The sequence below is a fragment of the Podarcis bocagei genome (assembly GCF_964188305.1).
Source record: "Podarcis bocagei genome assembly, chromosome: 2".
Taxonomy (NCBI): domain Eukaryota; kingdom Metazoa; phylum Chordata; class Lepidosauria; order Squamata; family Lacertidae; genus Podarcis; species Podarcis bocagei.
In genome coordinates, this window is record NC_138126.1 from 98,956,735 (window position 1) to 98,983,771 (window position 27,037).

Genomic DNA, 27,037 nt, shown 5'->3' on the forward strand with positions numbered 1-27,037 from the left:
TAAGGAATCTACACTGGATTCAAAACCAAGTTGGTTGTAGGGGTTCGGGAGCACCACATGATCCTTCTGCCTCTCTTCCCCACTACCACTGCATGATGCTTTCAAGCTGCTGAGGAGCAAGTGATGTAAACAGAGTCGGACTATTTGGCCTGTTCTGTCAAATTAGGAAGCTTTTCTCTTCCATGAGTTTTGTGCTGTTCTTGGAAAAACTAAATTGGAGTTGCCTGGTACAGACTGTCCAAGGAGTGTTGCTGGCAGAGTGTTGTGGTATTGTTGAGTGAACCTTTAACTGGGTTGCTGACACTGTCCCCATTACTGCATCTCAGCCATTGTGATCATTGCACCATCTTGCTTCTTTCATTGGCATTCTAACTGAGACAAGGTTAGCTCAGCAGAAGTATCCTTTAGCTCGCCGGACACGTTTTATGCCATGCTCCTTTTTTTAATTCTGCGGATTGAACTTACGTCTGAGAGAGATTTTTAAAAGCCCTGAGTGACTTACAAAAAAACCCCCAAAACTTATTTGATTGTTTGCCTTCAGTGAAATGTTGGCTCCGTGGGGAGATTGCAGCTGTTGGATTGAGCTAAAAAGTTGTACTCCTCTACAGAAGGCGCTGCTCTGCATGATTGTGCCTTAGCAGGCGGGCAGAGTTGGTTGCCGCTCCAGCCATTCAAACTGTTGTCCTGTCTCTGTGTTGGGATGTGTGAGGTTGACCATTATATAATGGAAATTCTGAGGCATTGGGCAAGAGTTGTAAATGCCACTCCGTGTGTGCCAGGGAAAGGATAACACAGAACTTTCTTAATTAAAGCACCGGAATGATTTGTTTTAATGGTGCCAGATGCCCTTAATTTGAGCACATTAATCTGAGGCCCCTTTTGCCTCAGCTGCTCCTGAAAAGTAAAATAAAACGCCACTGTATTCAATGGCTGCTTGTTTCCATAAAAGTGGTCCCAGTGATTTGTTTGTGGCACAGAATAGAGCGTGTTGCTGCCAAAAAAACAATACTGGGAAAATAAGAGAAGGGCAAAGTGGTCAACCTTAATAAAGCTGGATACAAAGGAAAAGCTTCTTAAATTTATAACTCTTTTCAGTGTGTGCTGGTGGGAAGGGGGTTTTCATGTGAGTAATGATTCATTGGCCTTGAAAAGCGGCAGCAAGAATATGGATGAACTAGTATTGGAATGTGCCCTTTTCTGTATAGAAGAAGAGCTATTTGTGGCTAACTACACTATTGTGGGATCTGTTTGCTACTAAACATGTCTGAGACTACCTGATTTGTCCTGGATGATAGTCCAGAATGCAAGACTAGAAATAACAGAGTCTTTTGGCACCATTTCTTGTACCATAAGCTTTTTTGGACCAGATGCCACCTTCCCAGATGCATGACGTGCTCATTTAAACAGAAGATTGAAAATAGCCACACATTTTCAGTTATATTCAGCGGAGTCATTCCATTAGCATGCTGGGTGAGATCCCATGGACAGTAATACTAAAAGGAAAGGGAGTTCATGATGGCTGGGAGTTTGTTAAGAGGGAGATAGTAAAAGCACAACATCAGGCAATAACAATGAGACGGAAACATGGAAGGTGCTTAAGGAAGCCAGGGTGGCTATCTAAAGAACTTTTAACTGAGTTAAGATTAAAAAAGGATGTGTACAAAAAATGGAAAAGGGGGGAAACCACCAAAGAGGAATTCAAACAAATAGCCAGCACGTGTACAAAAAATGGAAAAGGGGGGAAACCACCAAAGAGGAATTCAAACAAATAGCCAGCACGTGTAGACACAAAGTCAGAAAAGCTAAAGCACAGAATGAACTCAGGCTTGCTAGAGAGGTTTAAAGCAACAAAAAAGGCTTTTATGGGTATGTTCGTAGCAAAAGGAAGAACAAAGAAACAGTGGGGTCACTCAGAGGAGAAGATGGTGAAATGCAAACAGGGGACACAGAAAGGGCTGAACTCCTCAATGCCTTCTTTGCCTCAGTCTTCTCCGATAAAGAAAACAATGCCCGACCTGAAGAATTTGGAGCAAAGGAAACACAACCCAGAATAACTAAGGAGATAGTACAAGAATACTTGGCTAGTTTAGATGTATTCAAGTCTCCAGGGCCAGATGAACTGCATCCAAGAGTATTAAAAGAACTGGCAGATGTGATCTCAGAACCACTGGCAGTCATCTTTGAGAATTCCTGGAGAACAGGCGAAGTCCCGGCAGACTGGAGGAGGGCAAATGTTGTCCCTATTTTCAAAAAGGGGAAAAGAGAGGACCCAACTAATTACCGCCCAGTCAGTCTGACATCAATACCAGGGAAGATTCTGGACCAGATCATTAAGCAAACAGTCTGTGAGCACCTAGAAAGGAATGCTGTGATCACCAATAGTCAGCATGGATTTCTGAAAAATAAGTCATGTCAGACTAACCTGATCTCGTTTTTTGACAGAATTACAAGCCTGGTAGATGAAGGGAACGCAGTGGATGTAGCCTACCTTGATTTCAGCAAGGCATTTGACAAGGTGCCCCATGATATTCTTGTAAAGAAGCTGGTAAAATGCGGTCTTGACTCTGCTACCACTCAGTGGATTTGTAACTGGCTGACTGACCGAACCCAAAGGGTGCTCATCAATGGTTCCTCTTCATCCTGGAGAAGAGTGACTAGTGGGGTGCCACAGGGTTCTGTCTTGGGCCCGGTCTTATTCAACATCTTTATCAACGACTTGGATGATGGACTCAAGGGCATCCTGATCAAATTTGCAGATGACACCAAACTGGGAGGGGTGGCTATCACCCCAGAGGACAGGATCACACTTCAAAACGACCTTGACAAATTAGAGAACTGGGCAAAAACAAACAAGATGAATTTTAACAGGGAGAAATGTAAAGTATTGCACTGGGGGGGGGGGGGAATGAGAGGCACAAATACAAGATGGGGGACACCTGGCTTGAGAGCAGTACATGTGAAAAGGATCTAGGAGTCTTGGTTGACCACAAACTTGACATGAGCCAACAGTGTGACGCGGCAGCTAAAAAAGCCAATGCAATTCTGGGATGCATCAATAGGAGTATAGCATCTAGATCAAGGGAAGTAATAGTGCCACTGTATTCTGCTCTGGTCAGACCTCACCTGGAGTACTGTGTCCAGTTCTGGGCACCACAATTCAAGAAGGACACTGACAAACTGGAACGTGTCCAGAGGAGGGCAACCAAAATGGTCAAAGGCCTGGAAACGATGCCTTATGAGGAACGGCTAAGGGAGCTGGGCATGTTTAGCCTGGAGAAGAGGAGGTTAAGGGGTGATATGATAGCCATGTTCAAATATATAAAAGGATGTCACATAGAGGAGGGAGAAAGGTTGTTTTCTGCTGCTCCAGAGAAGCGGACACGGAGCAATGGAGCCAAACTACAAGAAAGAAGATTCCACCTAAACATTAGGAAGAACTTCCTGACAGTAAGAGCTGTTTGACAGTGGAATTTGCTGCCAAGGAGTGTGGTGGAGTCTCCTACTTTGGAGGTCTTTAAGCAGAGGCTTGACAACCATATGTCAGGAGTGCTCTGATGGTGTTTCCTGCTTGGCAGGGGGTTGGACTCGATGGCCCTTGTGGTCTCTTCCAACTCTATGATTCTATGATTCTAGCACAAGGACTTCCACCAGCACAATAGGGCTTCCTCTTTTCTCACCACACCCCCCTGTGCCCCCCTCATCTCCTTTGTGGGTGTGACTGTGGGTGCCAGGGGCACATGGGGAAAGGAAGCCATGTGGCACCAATCGAACAACCTTGTCATAACTCTGCCTCTCTAAATTGTAAACTAATATAAATGCAAACACCACCAGTTCCTACAAACAACCAAACATAACATGGCTGTGTGTTGTGATGTGTGGCATTCAAGGCCGGAAGTGAATTTTGTTTGTTCTGCATTTTTAAGCGGCTTCACTTACGTCTTTCTGGGCTAATATGCAGATTGGAACATGACTATGTTTTGGATTTCGTGCTTCTCCAAGTTTTGCAATACGGTTCTTGGCTCAAAAACGTACCAACATTTGTTAACATGTGTTTTAGGATAAAAGATGATTAGAAGTTCACTCACTGGCATAAACTGTGGGAGGAATTCAACCTTGGGCTATTACAGTTGTTCTGTCGATGCAAACATTTCAGCTTGCCAGATAGAACGACGCCCCACTCTCCTTCCATGTGTTGTTTTTGGGGTTCTCCCAACTCCCACCTCCCCGAGCCAATTTTGAAGGGCATGGGAGGGAAGAAAGAGGCGAAGCCCTATTGCACAAGTGGAAGTCCTTGCGCAGGTGTCTTCTGATGGGACTCATTAGTTGAATCCTGTTCTGTGTATTTAAACACCTATTTTGTGATAAATATGTATTTAATTATGTATCTGAATTCATAATGCTTTTGTATGGATTTTAAAAACTTTGGAAAAGGGCAGACAACAGACCTCTGAACAAACACACAGTAAATCAGCACCGACTGGAAATAGACTGATTGGTCTATCCCTAGTAGCCCTATCTCGCTTCTCTGCTGCTTGAAACTCTCAGATCCTCTTAATCTATATACAAGAGATCCTTGGCATAAGGAGGTATTTACCCTGATCTTGGTTATCCTGGCCATTCGTGCAGCTGGAAGATTCAGCAGGAGCCTCTGCTAGTAAAAAGACAAAGTAAATCCCACTTCCGGTTTGCATGAGTATTTATCTTTCATCTCCTGACTTCTTTTCCAGGACACAGCTGAGGATATCCATGCAATTGACAGCTGTGAGTACATCTGGGAGGCTGGTGTTGGGTTTGCTCACTCCCCACAGCCCAGCTACAACCACGACTTGAACAGGTAAGAACAGAAGAGACAAAAGGAGAGCTGGCAGGATGACTGGCACTATACAGAAATGTGAGCATCTCAATAGACCTTTCTTTGTATGGGCGAAAGCTAGGTGCTAATAACCTTATGGTATTGAAGACTAGGACTAAATTAATTTCATATATGGGGAGGTGATTTTTTTCCTACTCAAGTCCGTATTCTAGATGGTCTCTGATAGAATATGAAAACCAAGGCATCATCGATATATGAAGTTGCACAAGCCAACAGTGCTAATGCAAAGGCTACATTGGGCATTGCATTGCATTTTATTTCCCGCTATCACTCTTTTGCTTAGATGGGCTCCATGGAATAGGGCCAAACAAAAGACACAATGCTTGTTGTTGTTTAGTCGACTCTTCGTGACCCCATGGACCAGAGCACGCCAGGCACTCCTATCTTCCACTGCCTCCCACAGTTTGGTCAGACTCATGCTGGTAGCCTCGAGACACTGTCCAACCATCGCGTCCTCTGTTGTCCCCTTCTCCTTGTGCCCTCCATCTTTCCCAACATCAGGGTCTTTTCCAGGGAGTCTTCTCTTCTCATGAGGTGGCCAAAGTATTGGAGTCTCAGCTTCAGGATCTGTCTGCTAATAGCTACTTACTGTGAATGGGAGAGTGCATAAGTGGTCTGTGGCTCCTGATGGCTAAAGGAATAGCGCTCCTAGAAAAAGCATGTCTTTGATAAGAGAAGAAAACTACTAATGACCACTTACAAATGCCAACACGAAGAAAAATGCATTTAGTAATGTATATTAAGCTGGCAGTTGATGAAAGGTTGCTCAGTTTACATTATAACAGAGAATCCGAAACTACCCCTCCATTAGCTCTCCATTCCTTACAGCCTCATGCAACTGGGATTTCTTGCTGTTGTGTTTTTCAGAACAGAGCTCCTGAAGCTCCTGCTGACTTGTTTCTCCGAGGTCATGTACCTGCCCCCCTCCTCAGATAGCAACTCAAATCCCTGGGTCCAGTTTTTCTGCTCCACGGAGAATAGGTGAGAGGTAGCTGACTGTATGTGGTGGATACTTTGGAGCAATATAGTTTAATCCAAATCTGTTAGCCTAAGAAGTTCTATAGCAGGCATCCCCAAACTCAGCCCTCCAGATGTTTTGGGACTACAATTCCCATCATCCTTGACCACTGGTCCTGTTAGCTAGGGATGCTGGGAACTGTAGTCCCAAAAACATGGAGGGTCAAGTTTGGGGATGCCTGTTCTATAGACAAGGTATCTCTCTTCTGCATGTCACCCCTCTTTTTTGTGGGTGTTTCACTATATCTGCCTTACGGATGTCCACACTTGCCTAGCTTTATTTACAACTCACACGCGTTGCCCAAATAGGTGATATATTCTACGCCTCATATTGGAAGTTGAAGTTCACTGTACTCCAATTTCTGAAGTACAAGCAGGTAGACTGGGTGGACTTTCTATATTGGTTTCCAATTGTGGCTTCAAATATTCTGACCACTGTACGTTGTTGGTTATACCTGGATTGCAATCCTTGATTCCTGGTGAATGCCTGCCCTCTGGTGTTCATCTCTTGCAGTCTTCTGCCTTTCAAAAGGCTTAAGCGCTTTCATTTGTCTAGAATATGACTGGATTTATCCAACCAGCACTCCTGAGCTGGGTGGTATCGCTTTCCTTTTGCTACATCAGTTGATGTGATAAAATCAGTAGCTGGCAGCTTTTTTCATGCCTGCCTTTGCAGATGATTCAAAATGGTTTTTTATTCTTAGCACTGTGGTGGAGCAAGCTCCAGTGACAGTGCTATTTCTGTCCCCATGTAATGGAAGGGAGCAAGTGCCAAGTGTGTAAGTAAAGCCTTGTGCCACTTAAAAAAAGACTTAATCATGCACACAAAGCAGTGTTGGAGAGGAAGAGTGCTTAGCCTCAGAGAATTTAAACAAAACAAAAGGCAGCCCTTCGTTGTCTATGAAAGAGGTAGTTTTGTTGATGTCCACTTCTTTCCCCACTGCCCTTAAAAAAAGAGAGAGCAATAAGAGCATTTCACTGCCTGTTACCATGGCAGGAGGAACGTCTCTGTAAAGCAGGAAAACAAATAAACTCCTTCATGCTCATAAAATTGCATGGTATATGAGTGGGTGCTTTTTATATTGTCTGTTGTAAATTGCTTTGGGAAAATGTTTTGTTAAAGGGATAGGGTATGTTTTAATTGCATATTGCTAGTGATGCCACAAGCACTTTGCCCAACTATTTTATACAGTAGAAGATTTGTATGATAGCAGCACTTAAGTAGTGATGATTTTTTTTATTTTATTACAGTATGGGTTATAATGGTTCAATTCAAGTTTATGTTGACACACTTATGGAATAATGATTCATTTATCTAGATGGCTAAGAAGAATAATCTAAAAATATCAGATGATGCCTCAGAATAAGTCCCCCCCCTTTTCACTAATACATGCTGTCCCTGAGGCATACAGGTTTCTATCCTTTCACATAGTAGTGAATCAATGCTAACAGAATGCACACCTTGTAGAAAGTACAGCTGACTTTGGAAAGCTTTGAAGAGTTTTTCATCCCCAGTGCAACTTCTTGAGCATGTTGGATCCTCTTTTAGGCATGCGCTTCCACTGTTCACTTCCCTCTTGAATATCGTCTGTGCTTATGATCCAGTGGGCTATGGGATCCCATATAACCACTTGCTCTTCTCGGACTATCGTGAACCCCTGGTGGAGCAGGCTGCCCAAGTCTTGATAGTCACCCTGGACTATGACACTTCCACCAGCTCCAGCCCCACAGTAGATGGAACTACCACTGGAACAGTCATGGATGATGCTGATGTGAGTTGCTCCCAAGTTTAGCTGTGTTTCCTTGTACTGAGGGGAGGATGGCTTCCCTTTCTAGAGAAGTTTGTGGGTACACAGTCATTTATTTTATTTATAAAATTTATACACCTCAAAGAGTAACTCTCCAGCTGGAATTTTTGTGTTCCTGTGTTCTGTATTTCCTGTGTGTATCTGTCATGAGACCAGTCTCAAATATTGCCCAGACTCACACAAGAGTCTTTTTGGTCAGGCTGAAGGTCCTGAAACTGCCAGATGTTGCATACACACACCCCTTCAGGAGCTTCTGTGAAGGAAAAGTCATTTTTTTTGGGGGGGGGAGACTGTTTTGCTGCAGATAAGGAACATGGGAAGAGAGTTTGTATGCAACATGTAGTTTGGGTTTTGGGAGAAGATCAGATGGTGTCTTTGACCAAACAGGTAAATGGATTTGTCCCTATAAAAAAGCCCAATAAATTCAAAAAGGGAAGATCAAAAACTAATATGTATGTATCATAAATTCACCACTATGTGAAATGTAGTGGGATGACTGACTTCTACTGAAGTTTGAGTACTCTGCCCTCTCTCAATAGTGCATACTTCAGTATAGTGCTGTTTTCTAGAGTCCAGCTGGTTTTTGAAAACCTCTTTTCAAGCTGTCTTTTGCTAAGATTGTAGTAATCATGGTAAATCTGAGACATGAACTCCCCATCATCCTAAGAGCTTAGTGCAGTGTTTCCCAACCTTTTTTGGGCAAAGGCACACTTGTTTCATGAAAAAAATCTCGAGGCACACCACCATGCCAGATGGGGAAAGGTCACTTTTTACTTATGTAAAAAAAAATAAAAAAATAGTAACAGCATACAAGGTAATGGTTAGGCTAGCATCCCTCTTCCAAATATGCTAGGTTTTTATTTGCAGGGACTGTTCTACATGGGAAAGCATTCAGCACTGTCATTCTCCCATCTGCCATCTGAATTGGTACTATTCTGGGTCAACTTACTCTGCTGCATGTGTAGATGAAAATGGCACCAAGTGTGGGGGAGGGGCAGAACAGGTTTCAGATACAGGATATTAAGCATACACGTACTTCAGATTGAACTGGTTGCTTGCTTTGCAAGTTTTCATTTCCCAAATGACTGCCTTGGCAAGCGCAATACCTACCAGGCTCAACGCCGGTCTCGCGCTGCCGCTTCCCGCGCTCTCAAGGACCCGGGAGGAGGAAGGCGTGAAGGGAATCCCGAAGGCGCGAAAACCTCGCGCATGCGCAGGCCTTCCACCTGCGACAGCCCAGTAGGCCGGCCGAAGCGAGCGGCGATGGGATGTGGGAGGGAGCTCGCTCGCCACCCCGCGTGTGCCTATGTGGGGCACGTTACAGCCCCGTGACGTCAGTGCCACACAGGCAGCCAGGCAGGCAGACGGCGAGAGCCCCACGCTGGGCAGCCTCTCCTCGCCATCACCGCCCCGCCTCTCGCTGCCCGACTCGCCCGCCTCCCTCCCACGGCACACCAGGCAACGTCTCGCGGCACACTAGTGTGCCGCGGAACACCGGTTGGGAAACACTGGCTTAGTGGTGCGTTTGCTTCCCCTTAATACTGAAATAACTTCTTCTGAATCCCTGACCTGTATTAATGTGCATACTAACTAGCTCATTTCAGGGCATTCCACACACTGCGGTTGTAGCACACGTGATTGTTTTGGTTTCACTCTGCTTTTCTTCCTGTCCGCATGCTGGGAAGGAATCCCATGCTCGCTCTCAAAATGAGCAGAGATGAAAGGAGCACTCTAGCCCTTCCTTTTCTTGCTGAGGTGAAGGAGCTAACTGGTCTTTATTGGAGGGGAAGGTCATCTTTGTACTGAAACACTCATTTTTGGCCAAACTGATGCTCAGTCTTCAAATCTTAGAATGCTTTCAGCTGTCTGTCCCTACATACTTTGTACTAAGAGGCAAACTGTGAGGCAAACTGCATGTTACACAGAGATGTAAATACTGAAGCCCCAGTGTCGTTAGTGTTGAAAGAAAAACAGCTTTGGAGGTGGGGAGCGGGCTTATGCCTTTCCCTTTTCCCCTTTACAGCCATTTTTTTCAAACCAAACCACACATCCTCCATTGTTCCTCCCCTGTGTGGCCCTGGTTGATGTCAGGGTGGGAATTGCTTCTAGCTCCCTTCAGGAGTGTGATTTGGAATGGGGGGGGGGGAATGGCTCGTGGAAAAAGGGGTAAAAACAAAAACAACCCAATTGAGAAGCTGCTCTTCTTAAATAGTGTTGGGGTTTGCATGTGCATGTAACATGTAGCTTGCCCCTGAATTATAAGAGTCAGAATTTGAAATTGTTGGGTGCTAGCAGAGGTACCGTAATTCATTTTATAGGAAAATTACCGCAAGTCTTCTAACTTTGCAGAGCTTTCTACTCCAAGCAGAAATCTTTGTGTGACAATTAAAACCTTGCATGCTATCAATAGTAGTATTAGGAACCACTTCCTATTTTTGTGTGCAAGTCAATTTTTAGAATTAATAGCATTCCCTATATAATAAGTAAAGTAAGTAGCCTTGTCTATAGATGCTAAGTATTGACTTTGGTCAGCAGCACTGCTGTACGTTGCATCCTCAAAATGGAAGGTGTATCATTTGGCTTGCTGCTAAATTCTGTGAATGGAAGCACTTTTATACCAAATCCTGTTCTGTGTATCACTGATCCCTAACTGAGTGAATTTGTCAAATAAATATTAGAATTTTCTGACAATTTGGTGAAAATGTCAGTTGCCAGAGAATGCAAATAACTTTTTATATGCCCTTAATTACCAATGCAAATGCTGAGAAGTGCTATCTCAACTTCCTTTTAATGCAGCCTCCGGGACCAGACAATCTGTTTGTCAATTACCTGTCTAGGATACACAGAGAAGAGGTATTGTGCCATATTCTTCTTTTGACTACTTACTGGGCTAGCCTTGAGCCCATTTACATTATCTTTGTTGACAGGACTTGTTTATTCCATTTACATTATCTTTTTTTGGCAGGATTTTCAATTCATTCTGAAAGGAGTGGCCCGTCTACTCTCCAACCCACTGCTCCAAACCTACCTGCCAAACTCTACCAAGAAGATTCAGTTCCACCAGGAGCTCCTGGTTCTCTTCTGGAAACTCTGTGATTTCAACAAGGTGCATATCTGTTGGGTCTGCCAAAGAATCAAGAGGGGGAGAGATCTGTGCCTGCTGAAAGCAAGCAAGGGAATAAGGGAATCTTAGTGATAGCGACTAGTAGGGACATGTGTGTTACCTAGTTGGCAGTTCTCCTCTTTCCCCTGACCTCCTTCCCCCTTGGCTGGTTTAGCACTGAAAGATGCAGGAATGGGGAATCACCGAAGGGAAAATATACTGATTAGTATCGTTCTTTCATTAACTGGTGACTGTGTGGGACATTATAACCCTTGCTAATACTGCTAGTCTGCTTGCATGTGGTTGGACTTGCAGAGATCAGCACAGGCCTCAACCCAATCCTTATGTGAGCTTCAGATTCCAGGCATGCTGAATCAGCACACCTGACACTTGAGAATTCTCCAACAGAAAGAGTCTATAAGGGGGAAAATAGGAAATTATAGTGCCAGCTGTTTGCTGATTTCCTCACATAAGAAACTACTGGCAGAGCATGCTTTTCATTATTCAATCAAGACATTTAACATGAAAATAAATGTGGGGTTATCAGTGCAAATGCTACCATATCTATTTAGAAGACAGACTCATTGAGTTACTAGGGCTTGCTCCTTAACTTTTTTGTGCTGCAATGCAGTCAGCAGAAAGCAGAGTTCTAAAACACAAAACCACTGAAAAACTAGCCGGCACTTCTCAACTTCTTGGTTTGTATGCTATTCCTCCTCTCTGACACATCTTCATATAAAGCATCAGTTTCTTTCTGTTGGGCCACTGGGCCGTGGCTGGACCTGTAGAGTAGATAAACTGTGTGAAGGAGTTCAAGTCTTTATCTTTCCCTTTCAGAAATTTCTCTTCTTTGTGCTGAAGAGTAGCGATGTCCTAGATATCCTGGTGCCAATTCTCTTCTTCCTGAACGATGCCAGAGCAGATCAGTGTAAGTTTGGTCTTGTCTTTTTCTCAAATCTCAGGCTGATAAGGCTTGTTTCTGCATTCATTGTGATTGCTTGTGCAGTCACAGATACTGGAAATAACTTAATAGGTGTAGCTATAGTTGGGTCCAATTCAACTGAAGTGGTTGTGCCTAGAGAGTATGTGAGGTTGAAAAATGCTGTATTTCAATACAGCCCCCCACCACCCCATCAGCTTTGACCCAACTTGAAAACATAAGCTACAGGAAGACATCCATACCCACTGCCTGCCCACTAGTGTGTACACAGCATGAGAAACCAGAATTATCAGTTTACAGTCATATAGCCATAGGCCATCATGAGCAGCCTTCCCCACTAATCTTAGTGTTCCTGTACTGCTCAGCTGGTGGCTCTGATTTGGAAGATTCAAAAGAATGGCTGGAAAAGCACAGGTCAGTGTGTTACCATTAAAATGTGCGAGAAGCTGGTTCGGTGTCTACTGTTCACAGCATCCAGAAGTCAAACATAATTTAATCAAACGATACCCACGTTAATTTTCCTTGGCTCTTAGGTCATCAGCCATAAAGATTCTAGATGCAGAGGCAAGAGAGCTGTGTTAGGGCCACGCCAGATTAGACATGGGCAGACATGTCTGTTATTTTCATGTGTAAAGCATGGGGGAGGGAGAGGGTTCAGGGCTTTGTTTTGTTTTCCTTAACATGACAAGGCATTCATAGATGAATGGAGCTTAGCCATCTCTCATCCAACCTCACTACAGTGGTACCTCTGGTTAAGAACTTAATTCGTTCCGGAGGTCCATTCTTAACCTGAAACTGTTCTTAACCTGAAGCACCACTTTAGCTAATGGGGCCTCCTGCTGCCCCCGTGCCGCCGGAGCACGATTTCTCTTCTCATCCTGAAGCAAAGTTCTTAACCTGAGGTACTACAGTATTTCTGGGTTAGTGGAGTCTGTAACCAGAAGCGTCTGTAATCCGAGGTACCACTGTATTGTTACGATATAGAAGCAATGCAGCTGCAAGCTGCTAGCTTGAAAACATCACATGATGTTGGGACTGTCCGTGGGAAACAGAGGGACAGTCAATTCACAGTGCAAAGACAGTCTTCTGCAAAGACAGAAATAAAGGCATGGAAATACGTTTCTGTCTATCTCTTTCCCCTGCCGGGGGGGGCAACAAAGAGGGGGGGTGTTCTTCTCACGCTGAGAAGGATCGCCTATCACGACCTCTGCCTGGATCTTGCTGAGGAAAGCAGACAGGGAGGTCAACAGGAGACCAAGCCGGGTGCCTGGGAGAGTTGCCAGTTTCTCCTGATAAAGGCTTGATTTCCAACATGTACATTGTTTTCAAGTATGTTTCTCTTCAGCTCTGCTCAGTGCCATTATTGGAGCTGGGCTGAGAAAGAACTACTGCAGGCAGTGGAGCACTGTGAGCTAAGGCAGGATAGGGTTTAGCTCTTCACAGGCATTTGGTTCTTTTTGTGCAAACAGGGTGTCCACACACTCCCTGCTTTAAACGTGTAAATATGTGTGGCTTCCCTGTCATATCTGGTTCGGACCTCCCTCTCCTTTTTTCACTACCCTTCTTGGAGTACATTCACAGGTCAATGTACATTGGAGTACATTCACAGAATCAGCAGTCACACATTGCCCCATGACATATATAGGAAGCTGCCTTATACTGAGTAAGATCATCAACAGTCCATCCGGCTCAGCACTGCCTGCAGTGACTGGGAGCAGCTTTCCAGGATTTCAAATAAGGGTTTCTCCCTGCCCTACCTGGAGATGCTGGGGATTAAAACTGCATGCAGATGCTCTACCACTGAGCTGTAGCCCTTTCCCTGTTAAACTGCTTGGGTGTCAGCAGTGAAATGGGTCTGTTTTGATCATGAGTTTCTTTAGGACCATTGCGCTGAACAGTAGTGGAGCTGCTGTGCAGAAGATTCTTCTACAAAATTATTTGCGTTATCTCTGTTAGCTGATTGAACGTCAACACTGTTCTTCTTTTTACAGCACGTGTTGGGCTTATGCATATCGGTGTCTTCATCCTACTGCTGCTGAGTGGAGAGAGAAATTTTGGGGTTCGGCTGAACAAGCCGTACTCCGTTCGAGTACCAATGGATATCCCTGTATTTACAGGGACACACGCGGATCTCCTGATCATTGTGAGTGTCGCAGTTACCAGCCGTGCCCATTGCCCATCCACACTTCCGTTTTCCAAAGAAAAACCCACAGTTTGATGCTGAATTAGAACAAACGGCAATTGGGTTTTCCATGGATTGTCGTCTATTCCAATTTAGCACTAAAGAGTCTGGTTTTCTGGGGGGAAAGTGGCAGGGAAAACAGACCACCACTAAGAATCATGCCTAGAAAACACAGGACGAGTGGAAGTGTATATGAGCCCCGTGTCTTGCTAATCAGAGTTTAGGAGAAATGGGCAGGAATTTTGTGAACTGCTTCATGGTCGACTTATAGAATTTCATATGCTACATTTGCTCTTCAGTGGTGGCAACAGCCAGCACAGGATAATTCTGTCTGCACCTGTTCATTTCCACTTTCATTCCGTGTTCCAGGTCTTTCATAAGATCATCACCAGTGGGCACCAGAGGCTGCAGCCCCTCTTTGACTGCCTCCTTACTATCATTGTGAATGGTAAGGTGCCAGAGTGAACTGTATTGAAACGCTTACTTAGTTATGGAGATTTATGTTTAAATCAACAAGCTCCCCACAAAAGAAACCTTTGGTAGTATAATAATCCAGCAGTGTTTCTCTTGACATCTGAAGGAACAGACAGTTGCTGGTATCCTGCAAAACAGATCGTTGGGTTTTGGCATGTGGTGGAGCTAACCTTCCCTTCCCTCTTCTGTGTCCCCTTAAATCAGCTTCATGGCGAGAGAAGAGGGAGGGGAAGTTACGTTGTGCAGCTAAAAGAGTTTGCGCTAGTGGAACTGTTTAGTTGGATACCACCCAATATATGCAGATGTTATTTCTAGAAATATTCATTCTAGTTCCTTAAACTCGGTCGGAGAAGACCACTGTGAGTGCAACGGTTGGGAAATGTTCACTGAGTTATTTTGTGCATTTCCTTTCGTTCGAGACACATCCTAGTTTGTGTCAATCTGTACAATAAGCACTGAAGTAATTTTATGAGGAGCTGAGGAAATGGTGCAATACCATCTCCACTGCAGTAGGTGGCATTGGCCTCCTTCGCTAACAATATGCAGTCACTTAGAATCAAGATTTGTTTCATATTAAGGGAAACCTGTAGCATTTTTTGGAACTGCCTTTTCATAATTGACTTAGTTTTTCTTTACTAGCTCTTGTATCCTGTTACAGGGTTTTGTTCCAAATATATTAACCATTTAAACAAATTTTAAAAACACAAGAAGAGTGTCATAAAGGCTAAAGTGGTGTCTGATCAGGTTTCCTTTATTTTACAAGGCCCCATATGGTGCACACATCTCCTAATTCTGAAGGTAACAGCTATGGAACCCTGTGTAACGAGACACTACAGTCTGCCTTTCCCTTTATGGAACACACATAAAACCCCTAAACTAGTTTTCAAGATATGAGGCAAACTTCAACAAAGTTTCCTGCTTCACCTTTTCCTAGAATTAGATGTAAACTTCTTTATTTTTATTTAAGGTTTTACATTACTAGTTCACAAAAGACTGAGTGAACTAGTAAATACGTGCCTTCCCAAAATTCACCCCTACTATGAAGTCTTTGGTTTAATCCTCCTCCCCTGCAGTAATTTAGGATGTATAATAACATTTGTTCACATCCATCCTTTGCTGTCTTTAACTGCCCCATGTACCTTCCCCACTGTTAAAATTTAGATTCCTTCCTTCCTTCCTTCCTTCCTTCTCTCTCTCTCTCTCTCTCTCTCTATCTCTCTCTCTCTGTGTGTGTGTGTGTGTTAAAGTGCCATGTATGCTGAAGATAAGCAATCATAAAGGAAATTACTGTCACCCTAATTTTCTTTTCCCCTTCTTCCAGTATCTCCATACTTGAAGTCTCTTTCCATGGTAGCTGCTAACAAACTGCTGCACTTGTTGGAAGCATTTTCAACCACCTGGTTCCTCTTCTCCGCTGTCCAGAACCACCACCTTGTCTTCTTTTTGCTGGAAGTTTTCAATAATATCATTCAATATCAGTTTGATGGTGAGTAGCTGCTAAACAATAAGCTGGCCCAATACCCCTTTCTGATGACATGCCAAGAATGAAGAAAATGTATTACTCTAAATATAGTAATAATAAAAAGTGTTGTCGCCCCCCCCCCCCCCCAGAACAACTAGACATTCTGTTTTGGCACCCACAACCCAAGTCCCAGAAGTCATTTGGCTTCCAGCTTTTCTATCCCAGTTTCTAACACTGCTTTGGATCCATGTCACTATAGCTTCCATTTTATGCACTGGGCACTAAGGCTGAGAACAGTGACTAGGCCAAAGTTTCAGTAAGCAGGTAGCCAAGCAAGAAAGCAAATTCAAGTCCAGATCCTGCATGCTGCTCACTAGGCTCCCACTTCCTTCTGCTCTGTTATTGATCTTAAGTTTAGCATTGCCAACTGGGTACCCTGTAAACAACTCAAGAACTGTGCTTTTGCTTTGTGGACTAAATTTTTTCCCTAGCGGTAATATAGGAGAAGGTAAGGAAAGATGTTCTTGATACAGGACTATAAGTAGCATACAGCCTCCCAGGCTTATTTGTAGGTCTTTTACCCTGCAAATAAAATTACTTAATCATGTTTTTTCTCCCTTCTGCTGCTGTGATTTCCTAGGCAATTCCAACTTGGTCTATGCCATTATCCGCAAGCGAAATGTGTTCCATCAGTTGGCCAATCTGCCTACTGACTTGCAGTCCATCCAGAAAGCTTTGCAGCGCAAAAAGAAAGCTCCCGAACCTATATCTCGCACCAACTCTCAGGACGGAGTGTCCATGGAAGGATCTCGACCGGCTGCACCTGCTGAGCCCGGGACGCTAAAGACCAGCTTGGTAGCAACTCCAGGTCAGTCTAACCTTTATTGTTGTATAATTGCTTAAATAAAGTGTAAGTTCAGTTAAAGATGATGAATTGGATCAATCTTTGATGTCTTTCCTGATGACGAAGATCATTTAGGGAAAGAACTTAAGCTCCATGTTATGAAATGGCTTTGTCAGCCGGGATATTTTCATAGAACCATTGCCAGGATATTGCCATAGAACCCTCATTTGAACCGGGCTGTTTCGTAGCTACCCACAAACGACCAAATGTTCCCGTCTTGGTTTCCTAGTCCCTAAGCTTAATTCAATTACCGGGGAGCTTGCCTACCTCCCCCATGATAGTTCTCCTTTTTCTAGAAAGAGGTGCTTTCTGCTCTTGAAAAAGTGGTGGGAAATTATCTAACAAGATTTATATAACATTAAAATTACCAATAAAATCAGATGTTAGCCTTAAAATTTTCAAAACAAAACCAACAGTTAAAAAATATACATTATAAAATATGGTTGCGTGTTAAAACAAATGTCAAATTTACATGTCTTGATATGTCGGTTTAAACATAAGCAAGAAGAATCTACTTAACAGAAAGGCAAGTAGTGGGAGTTGCATCATTTGGTCTAAGTTATGTTGTTGACCTCCTCCGAGCCTTGCTTGGTTTCCTCTTAATGCTGTCTTCCAAATTCAGGTATTGACAAGCTCACTGAGAAAGCCCAGGTGTCTGAAGATGGGACGATGCGCTCCCTGGAGCCAGAGTCTGCGCAGTCTGCAGCACAAGGCAGCCCTCCTGGCGTTATCAGTGATACAGAATCTTGGAGTGGGGTACGGCTACATGTTGCTCTTGGGCTTGGACACATTCTGATTATTATTGTCTAAACTTGCATAGCTAGTAGTTGTAATACAGGTACCGAATAACAGTATCTAGAGTAGGAGTTCTCAAACTACACTGGTACATCTGGCTAAGAACTTAATTCGTCCTGGAGGTCCGTTCTTAACCTGAAACTGCTCTTAACCTGAAGCACCACTTTAGCTAATGGGGCCTCCCGCTGCTGCTGCACTGCCGAAGCACAATTTCTGTTCTCATACTGAAGCAAAGTTCTTAACCCGAGGTACTATTTCTGGGTTAGCGGAGTCTGTAACCTGATGCATCTGTAACCTGAAGCGTCTGTAAACTGAGGTACCACTGTATGGTCCTACAACCATGAGCTTCATTCAGATGGTGTGTCTACAGATTTGTGGTTGAAGAGGAGAGACTACACATCCATCTTCTTAAACATTCTTAATGATATTTAATGGTATTGTTGTTGCACCTATTATTTCTTATATTGTATTTTATTGTAGAAGAAAAAGCAGTGGACTCTCCTTTGTGGAGTTGTTAAAGCAGGGGTTGGATGGCCATTGGACATGGATGATCTAGTTGAGATGCCTGCATTGCAGAGGATTTTAATGGATCACCCTTGGGGGTAGCTTCCAACTCTACCATTCTATGATTGCATTATAATTTGAATTCCATAGAATTAAAATTTTAATACGGCTTATAAGAAATAAAAGAAACAATGAAAACACCATTAAGGAAACCATATAGCATCTAGCATAGCACATTACAATTTCTACAGCAGGCAGAAAAAATCATTAAGTGGTCCATTAAGTCTCTCAGCCATTTTCAAGTGATCTGGGGGGTGGGGGGAGTTTGGGATCCACTGATCTAGTGCTATCCTTGATGCAGTTCAAGGACACTGTTGCCCTTGGCATTAAATCCACTAAAGCACATTTGGTAAAGTGCTTGTGTGTGTGTGTGTGTGTGTGTGTAGAAAATGAGGTGATCCAAAATGGGTTTCTTACATATTGCAGTTCGGAGTCTGCCTTTTTCTCATCTACAGAGAAGTTGGTGGCGTTTCAGATCCATACTTTAAACCTGAGTAATTCTTTAACAGCAGGACAAATCTAGCAAGTATCTCCGTTTGACACATTGCTGTGCAGATCAAATAGAACTATGCTGCTCTTAAAATGTCAGTTTTGTGGACATTTGCTGATGACAGGGTTAAGGTTCTCATGCTCTGGGGATGGGGGAGGGCATGAACAGGGGCCCCAAACAGGTATTTTCATGGATTGATTTGTGGAAGCTTTATTGGGGGTGTCCAGGAGTCTACATACCATAAAGTTAATGTGCCTGTAAATTATGCTGGATTGTGTTATCACTTTATGGTGACAATAAATAAATCCTGGAGGCAAAAAAGATAGAGACCCAGATCATCTTGTACCTTGTTTGCTTCCAGATAAGCAGCATTACACTTCTGTTGGTTTAGAGCTCAGTATAGTGTTTCCAGAGATGAATGGTATCAGTGAGGAGTTTTTGTAACTGCCCACTTAGACGTACCTGGAAGTGGATGCTACACTGCTACTTTGTCCTGCAGAGGTGCTTTTATTGGGGCTTAAGTGTAGAGTGGCCTTATGTCCAGCACAAAGGCCCTATGACCACACAGGAAATGATATGAGCTGAAGGTCTCCCAGTAACAAATTTGGTTCAGTATAGTCAGTGAATATCCATGATGCATGTTAAGACACAGCTGCTAGATTTCTTGACCTTAGAGGTGAAGAATACAAGCCCCTGGTCAAGAGAGGTAGGGGCTGAATGCATCCACAGTCCCACTGCCCACACCATCTAAGGCAGAAAGTGGGGATGCCACGCCAGCTCACAGATTGGCACTGAATTGGGCCCTTTTCTATAACAGTAGCAGGGCTGGCTGAGGATCTGCTGGATCCTGTGCCAGCTCAGCTCTCTCCCCCTCCCCACCCGCCCCATGCCCTGTTTCTAGAATTTCTGCTGGCTTCCGCTTGTAGCAATACCACCAGCAATAGATTCTGCACTCAGTTTGGGGGAGTACACTGGGGCACGTCTTGCTGGTTGAGCTCCTCCTGGCAGAGTCCAGCAGATTTTTGCAGGCCTGGGTGGAGGGGCCCTGTCTACCTCTTCCAAACCCTCTTCAGCACAGCAAATCAGGGGGAATAGATTGCTATGCCCATCTGGAATGGTTAACCTCCAAATGTGAAAAACTGCAGTGAAAACCCCCCAGAATTAATGAAAAGGAATATGTTGGGGAAATTTGCATTTGCTTCCCTCCCACCCAGTCCTTTTCATGTACTGCACTTACTTTTCATGCTTTATCCTCCCACTTGACCAGCATGTAAGTAATATTTGCATTAGTCAGGCAGCAGTGTGGTGCAGATAAGTTGGTAAGCGATATGGTTGTGTCCCTTTTTCTCAGGAATCATTGCAGCCCCGGCGAGATCGACGGCGTCAGTCCAGTGCATCCTCAGTTGGGCAGTGGAATCCAACTCCTGAATGGGTGAGAGGAACCTGTGCTCCATGATTCCTTTTCCTTCTCACTCCCTATTGATTCAGCAGGAGCTGAACTGGGGCTGCTCCTAGTCAGTTAAAGTAAACAGGTGGTGATTAAGTAAAATGCTATGTGCATTAGAGCAGATGCCCACCCTGAGCCCTTTTTACAGCAAGCGTGATGCAATCGGGGGAGGGGGGTGTGCTTGTTCCAAAGTGATGAAGCAGCATTCTCCTGCCACCTGGACCTGAGCAGAGAGGGGCCTGCAAAGAACAGCAAGCAGGTGCTACACTTTTCATCCCTCATTAGGGATCACTATAGTTTTTGGTCCTGCTCCATTGCTCCCTTCATTGCTTAATGAAGCAGGAATTATAATGAACTTTGCGCACTACATGCAATAAAAAGCTTTTAATATCAAAATTATTAATAGTTAAGCAGTCTTTCTTAGCTTTTAAGTCTACGTGATTCTTTCTGTCTGTGGAAGGGTGGGTTGCTGTGTGTTCATTCTAAATGAGAAGAGGATTTATCCCTGGGGTGGCCTGCGGCTTTCTCTGTCTCTGTAGGGACAGAGTACAATGGTACCTTGGTTCTTGAACTCAATCCGTTCTGGAAGACCATTCGACTTCCAAAACATTTGAAAACCCAAGGCATGGCTTCTGATTGGCCCCGGAAACAATGCCGACAGCAGAAACTGACTTTCAGCTTCCAAAAAACGTTCACAAACCAGTACACTTACTTCTGGGTTTGCGGCATTCAGGAGCCAATTTGTTTGTCAACTAAGCCGTTCGGGAACCAAGGTACCACTGTACTCTTCTTTCAGAAACCTACAGTGTTCAGAGCCTTTGTGGTTATGTTTGAAGACTTAATTCTCTTATAGAAAAAAAATAATATAAGCATTCACAGAACCCCTGCCTATGTTTTTGTGGCGGGGGGGGGGGGGGCTTGGAAGTTCCTTTTGTAGGTACATACTCTAATGTTCCTACTGTCCCTGTTAAGGGCAACCTAGTTTGATATACTTGACATTGTCTACATGAATATGTTCATCTGTATGCTTTCTGAGTTGTTCAAAATCACTGATTTTATCTTCTACTCCTTTTCTTTGTAGGTAGTATCTTGGAAGTCAAAGCTGCCCCTACAGACAATCATGCGGCTTTTACAGGTCTTGGTCCCCCAGGTAGAGAAGATTTGCATTGACAAGTAAGTGTCTATGGTCCTTTGAATATTTGAGGGCGGGGCCAGAGGGGAGTTGTAAAGTGATATGAATTATAAAGAAGTCATTACTGTGATGATCAGGACATGCCCTCTGCTCACTTTTCTATAGGAGTTTGGGTAATATCAAATTTGGCAATAATTACCCAAAGTACATGCAGTCCCAAACATCAGAAAGAAGTCTATCTATATTGATTCAATGTATGGGGCTCTGCACTTGTGCAAAGCCCAGCTTTGAGGCTATCCAAGAGATCTGTTACGAGCTTGCACATGCCAACCTTCCCCTCAAGAGGTTTTTGTTGTTGTTTACCTAATGCATGGCAGGAACATCTTCGTGCTAATTTCTTTTAACTGTGGTAATACAATAAATTTCATTTGTTCATCAGCTTATGCAGGTCTTAACGCAAATTGCAGTGAGAGATACAGTTCTAATACAAACTTTCCATTAAAAAAATACTCACACAACAACAAACTCTAAAAGTAATCATACACTATGGTTTAGATGATAATAAGAAATCCTATACCCACAATAACATAAGCATGGTCACCATTAAAATTAGCCAGCAGCAACTCAAGGATGTTCTCTGAAGATCTCTGAAACTGATCTTCTCCTTGAATAGAGAGCATGATTTCCCCACCTCTGTATATCTTCTTTAGTGCAAAGTTTGAGAAGGAGTACGGACCCCACATTTGCATTTTCTTAGGGCCTTTTGATTCTATATCCCAATGAATTGCTTGAGGGGGTGGTTTAAGAAGTGCAGAGCATTATGGGGCTGGCTCCCTACAGCTGCACGACCTGATGGTTAACTGGTTTCCCTAAGAAAGGCAATAAATTGCAGCACGATAACGATTCCAGATAACACTTTACACAGAAGCAATTTTGAACTCTTATTATTGCACTGATAGCATACAGTACATTGCTGAAACTATGAACTCAGCTAGATTGGTAAAGAAAAAGTGACTTATATGCGTTGTATATGCAATATAACATTGTGCCACCAGGTGGCAACATGGCAGTCCCGTTTTTCTCTACCTGTTTTCCGTTTAAATTTATAACGCTTTAAACTGAAACGCTTCTTTGATGTGTCTAGATCCAGCCTGAATCTGGCTGATATCTCATGCATAATCTGTAATGTTACTGTGCAATTTTCCTTATTCAAAGAGATAATATCCTATCAACATATGTTGAGTTAGTAAACATAAGCATTATGGTCCTAATCAATTTTTGTAATAGGCAAGTCTCCGTCACCTCATTAACAATCAGAAAAAAGATACCTGTAAATGTGTGGGTAAAACTCTTTGGTGTTCTTTGTCCTGACTGAAGATATTTATTAGCAAAGTTGACATTCTTCACTGGACCAAAACTGCATGTCACATTGGAGCTCTTTGCTTTGCAGCTCCCAATTTGTAAAATGAGCCACGGGATCCAGTTTTAGGCTAGAACTCCAATGGGTGTGGGTGGAGTGGGCCCCTATTGAGATCACCCTCATTCCTTAATGGCTGTTAGTTGTGGAGGGGGAACTTGTTCACTTAATTTTTTTTTAGCCCACATGTAGAACTTCCTGTTGGCAACAGCTGTTCCAGAGGAGCAGTCTAGATCACAGCTGTAGGAAGGATTGTACCTTCACCACCTGTGCCTGACCTCAGCTGGAAATGTGTGGCTGCTTTTACAAAAAAGTACATTGCCTTGGACCTCCAGATGCAGAGCTCCAAAGTTGTATGTAATTTAGCCCCTTAGTGTATTGTAAAATCAAGCTTGGACCAATAGTGTCATTTTGAAGGAAATAACTGGGCACTTCAATATGTTCTGCAGGGAATTCCTGGCAGTTTTAGAGAATTTCTAATGCTCTTTCATCTTGCCCTTGTCCGTGGAACTTGAGTGCACACCAATAAAAGGAAACTCTGTGGGTCACGTTTATTCTTCTGCAGCATCCGTTTAAGTGTTCTCTCTTTTTTCCAGGGGCCTCACAGATGAGTCTGAGATTCTGAAGTTCTTGCAGCATGGCACATTGGTGGGGCTGCTTCCTGTTCCTCATCCCATCCTGATCCGCAAATACCAGGCTAACTGTGGCACTGCTATGTGGTTCCGCACTTACATGTGGGGAGTTATTTATTTGAGGTAAGTCGGCCCAAAACAACCCAAATTCATTTTTCTTCACTGATAGCATGTTGCTGACGAGTGGCCTGCCTTGTTTTCAGTTAAGTGGTTGGTACTAAAGGCTGCCTTCATAACCATGAGGTGGAGTTATGCTGTGAATTTTAAATTTTGCACAAAGTAATGGATGCCAAGCCTGTCATGAGCCATGTTGTTAGGTTCTGTACAGAGAATGACATTTCATTTTCAGTAAGATCACTTTGAAGTGTAATCAGGGTTTTATCGGCATCTGAGAATAACGTACATTTAGTATTGAACTGGGCTTAGAATTTGAAAACAAAACGGCAATTCAAAATAATGTTTAGATATTGAAAATAAAAAGGGAGAACAATTATTCCTAAGGTGCCCTTAATATAGTATGGAGAGCATGGGGTTAAGATACAGGAAAGTAAATTTAAGAGAAAATCCATAATGGGTCATGTTACCTTGGGGAAATGGGAAAAAAATCCTCTTCACAATAAGCATCTATTCAGCCCTAGGCATCTATTCAGTGTTTGGTTCTGAACCTTTAAGAAATGCTGCCATTTCATTTTTTGGATCTTTTACCCTCGGAAATGGGTGCTGGACCTGCGTGTATATTTCCCCTTCTCAGCTACAGACGGATAATTTCAGGATTTAAACAGTATATTAAAACACAGGTTGCCCATCCTGGTGGTATGGAATAGTTTAATAATACTGCCATGAAAGAACTCGCAGTTGCTATAACAATATCAGTACGGAAATGGTAGACAGTTTATTATAATGTAGAATTATTATCTCCATGGGTGGAGATAATTGCCTGGGTGGAGATAATTGTTCCAGTGTAACTTTCTGCAGGCATGGACATGGTGACAAGTAAATCTTTTCACAGTTTCTTGTACTTGCGATCTCTGTTATATGGATTACAAGTGGATCTCAGAGGTTGAAGCAGCATAGGAATGATATACTTTTAGCCAGCTGCAGCAGTGAGTTTACACTGTATACACAAGTTGTATATGTTTGGATGATCTGCATCACTTTGATTTGTTAATATTTTTTTTGAGTGTGGGTGTGGAATTTTTTTAAGGTGGGGGGCCTTGGAGGAGAAAGAGTTACGAAGCCTCACCACTACTGATCTTCCACAGTTCTGTTTTGTAAAAGAAAATCTTTGGCATCTTCATTTTAGAAGGATCAGAAAACAGGTAGATGTAGAATACTTTTATATGTCTGAGACTCTGGAGAGCTGCTTCCAGTCTGAGAAGAGCAGAAAAATAATAAAGAAATAGTTGACTGAACATCACAAACAGTGTGGCCCTTAGCAACTTGTGTCTGTTGACCTCATGCGTTTGCAAATCTGTTAAAGTTTTGTGAACGTTGTAACTATCCTAGATGGGAAAACGCCGGGATTCGTGTTTGCCTAATAAAACAAACTTCTGTTTCTCTTCAGGAATGTGGATCCCCCTATCTGGTATGACACGGATGTAAAGCTGTTTGAAATTCAGCGAGTCTAAGGAATGGGGAAGAGAGGGAGGAACTTGCCCCTGTTGAGAGGGGAACACTGGAAACAAGGATCTTGCTGTGCGCTTCTTCATCACAGCTCTTCCTTCATTTCACTGCCTGCTGAGTGATCCAAAGGACAATCACCTCCATTTACTGACCTGCCACTTTCAAGCTGAGGACCCCCCCCCCCTAAAAATCTTCCCTCACCCCCAGCTCCCAGGGAACTTTGATGGAAGAATGTGCAAGGAAAGCTTTGGGTGGTTGCACTGAAAACCAACCCGTATATCACCATGCTGTTCTTCTGCTTCTGGGTGGGGTTCTGAACCTGACTAGCTAGAGAAGCGATCTTTTCATTCCCTGGTCAGATTCAGCCTTTCAATTTAAAATATGCTGAATGTAAAGAGTGATATAAAACTGGACCAATGAAGGAAGTGCTACCGCAGAAGGTAGCTCTGTGGTCCCCCCCCCCCAAGAATGTATCCTACCACCACTTTTATGTTGCCCACCTTGCTGGTGTTTTGCTTTATTGTAACTTCCCAGGGTGGAGTAGTAGCTTTTACTAGGTGGCTGTGGGGTTCTATTTATTTAAGTCACTTCAGGTTAATCTTCTGGGTCTGGTCGTTTCTTTCCTGTCACTGAAAATGTGCTTAACTACTTTGTACTGGTGCTGTAATGTAGCATCCACATTCCTCTTCCCTCGTCCTTCCTCCCTTTTAATGGTGGATGTGTCTCTAAGATGCATCACACTGTTTGTTGCAGGAATTGTTTCTGGGAAAGCTGTTCTGACGTGGGACATGTGGCGAGAGGGTGGGAGGGGGTGGACCCATGCTCTTTTTCAGGGATTTAGAAAATCGTTTTGTTGTGTTTAATGATAACTGTAGGCAGTAAGACTGCTAGAATGAAGTTTAATTATTTAAAAAGCTGCGCCGTGTGGCTTCTGTTCTGGGTTGCTTAAGCTAGATTTATAGATTCAAAGTTAGCGGGGGGGAATGGGAATTTCTCCCTAGCAGAATTCATGAGGGACTGGCAAAGGCTGGTTGATAGACCACATGCCTTTGGAATGTGGCTCTGAGGAATCAACATGAATTTGAAAAGTGTTCTTACAGAGGAATGTGAGTTTTCTATTTTCGGAATTGGAGATTTATGCTTAGACCTGGGTTAGCTAACATGAGTTTAATTAGTTTTGTATCTTACGATGCAAGCCAACATCCCCTTGCAAATATGGTCATGGAATGACAGGTCTATTTCTGGCTGATCACCACTTGAGTCTAAGATTCTTCAGACTCCCCAGAAGGCTCTCAAAGGGTTCAGAGGCCACCACCAGTTGGGAATCACAGTTTTTGTTCACTATGGGTAGTTCTTGCTCACTTACAGGAAATGAGAGATGTGTCATATATTTTAGGTTATCCTAAACAGTAGGCTATCTTGGACAGAATTGGCAAATTCTAGGTTTTATCTGGAGCTTATTCTAAATATTTAGAAGATGAAAATAGATGAAGAATTTAAAGGACAAATATCCTTTATCTCACGCCTTTCTCATTGGCAAAACTAATCTATTCATCTCACCTTCCACCTCCACTGGCAGACTGAAGTTCATACTTTCCCTGGAATGTCTTTGATTTCTCAAATGTGATTTGGTAGTGCTCTGGCAAGGGTCTGGCTGAGTGTATCACACTGTACCAGACACTGATCTGTCCCATTCCCTTTCACACAGAGACACTTTTGTGAGCACCCCATCTTTTTATTTTGTGTCAATGTGGGTTGTTCCTTGTGAATTTATCTTGACTTTTGCATTCGTTGGTGTTGCAGGTCTGCTCTTTGTTCCATGAAAAATCAGAGTTGCACTGTAAACTATTTGCTTTACATATAGAGATAAAATTATCTTAAAACACCGCAATGGGGTTTCCTCTGTGTCTGTATCTCCAGAAGGTTTATGAGTTTGTTTGGTACTGTTTGATTTATGATGATCTGGCGTCCTTTGCAACATGTAACTTTCCATTAAAGGCATGGCTGCACAGGAGTTCCCGATTCAACACGACTGCTTAAACTGGAAGCAGCACCTGGAGAGAGATGTCACAGATAAGTTCAGAGCATTTGCACTGTCCCTTGCACCAATTAACAGAAAGCCATAGGGTGAATGTAGGCTCCAACTGGGTGCCATATTTATTAAAGGGTTTTTA

General features: G+C 43.3%; 1 protein-coding gene across 1 annotated transcript in view; it reads left to right on the forward strand.

Moving 5' to 3' along the window:
* The window catches only part of HID1 (HID1 domain containing), a 44,272-nt gene extending 17,518 nt beyond the window's left edge, over nucleotides 1-26,754 (forward strand). The window contains exons 5-19 of the mRNA XM_081184544.1: nucleotides 4,728-4,834; nucleotides 5,741-5,854; nucleotides 7,440-7,662; nucleotides 10,495-10,551; nucleotides 10,664-10,804; nucleotides 11,639-11,729; nucleotides 13,733-13,884; nucleotides 14,293-14,371; nucleotides 15,719-15,883; nucleotides 16,500-16,727; nucleotides 17,386-17,519; nucleotides 19,964-20,044; nucleotides 21,141-21,232; nucleotides 23,205-23,363; nucleotides 24,805-26,754. Coding sequence (XP_081040670.1) covers nucleotides 4,728-4,834; nucleotides 5,741-5,854; nucleotides 7,440-7,662; nucleotides 10,495-10,551; nucleotides 10,664-10,804; nucleotides 11,639-11,729; nucleotides 13,733-13,884; nucleotides 14,293-14,371; nucleotides 15,719-15,883; nucleotides 16,500-16,727; nucleotides 17,386-17,519; nucleotides 19,964-20,044; nucleotides 21,141-21,232; nucleotides 23,205-23,363; nucleotides 24,805-24,868 — 1,887 coding nt within the window. The 3' untranslated portion in view covers nucleotides 24,869-26,754. The remainder of the gene's footprint in view (nucleotides 1-4,727; nucleotides 4,835-5,740; nucleotides 5,855-7,439; nucleotides 7,663-10,494; nucleotides 10,552-10,663; nucleotides 10,805-11,638; nucleotides 11,730-13,732; nucleotides 13,885-14,292; nucleotides 14,372-15,718; nucleotides 15,884-16,499; nucleotides 16,728-17,385; nucleotides 17,520-19,963; nucleotides 20,045-21,140; nucleotides 21,233-23,204; nucleotides 23,364-24,804) is intronic.
* Nucleotides 26,755-27,037: the final 283 nt, after the last annotated feature.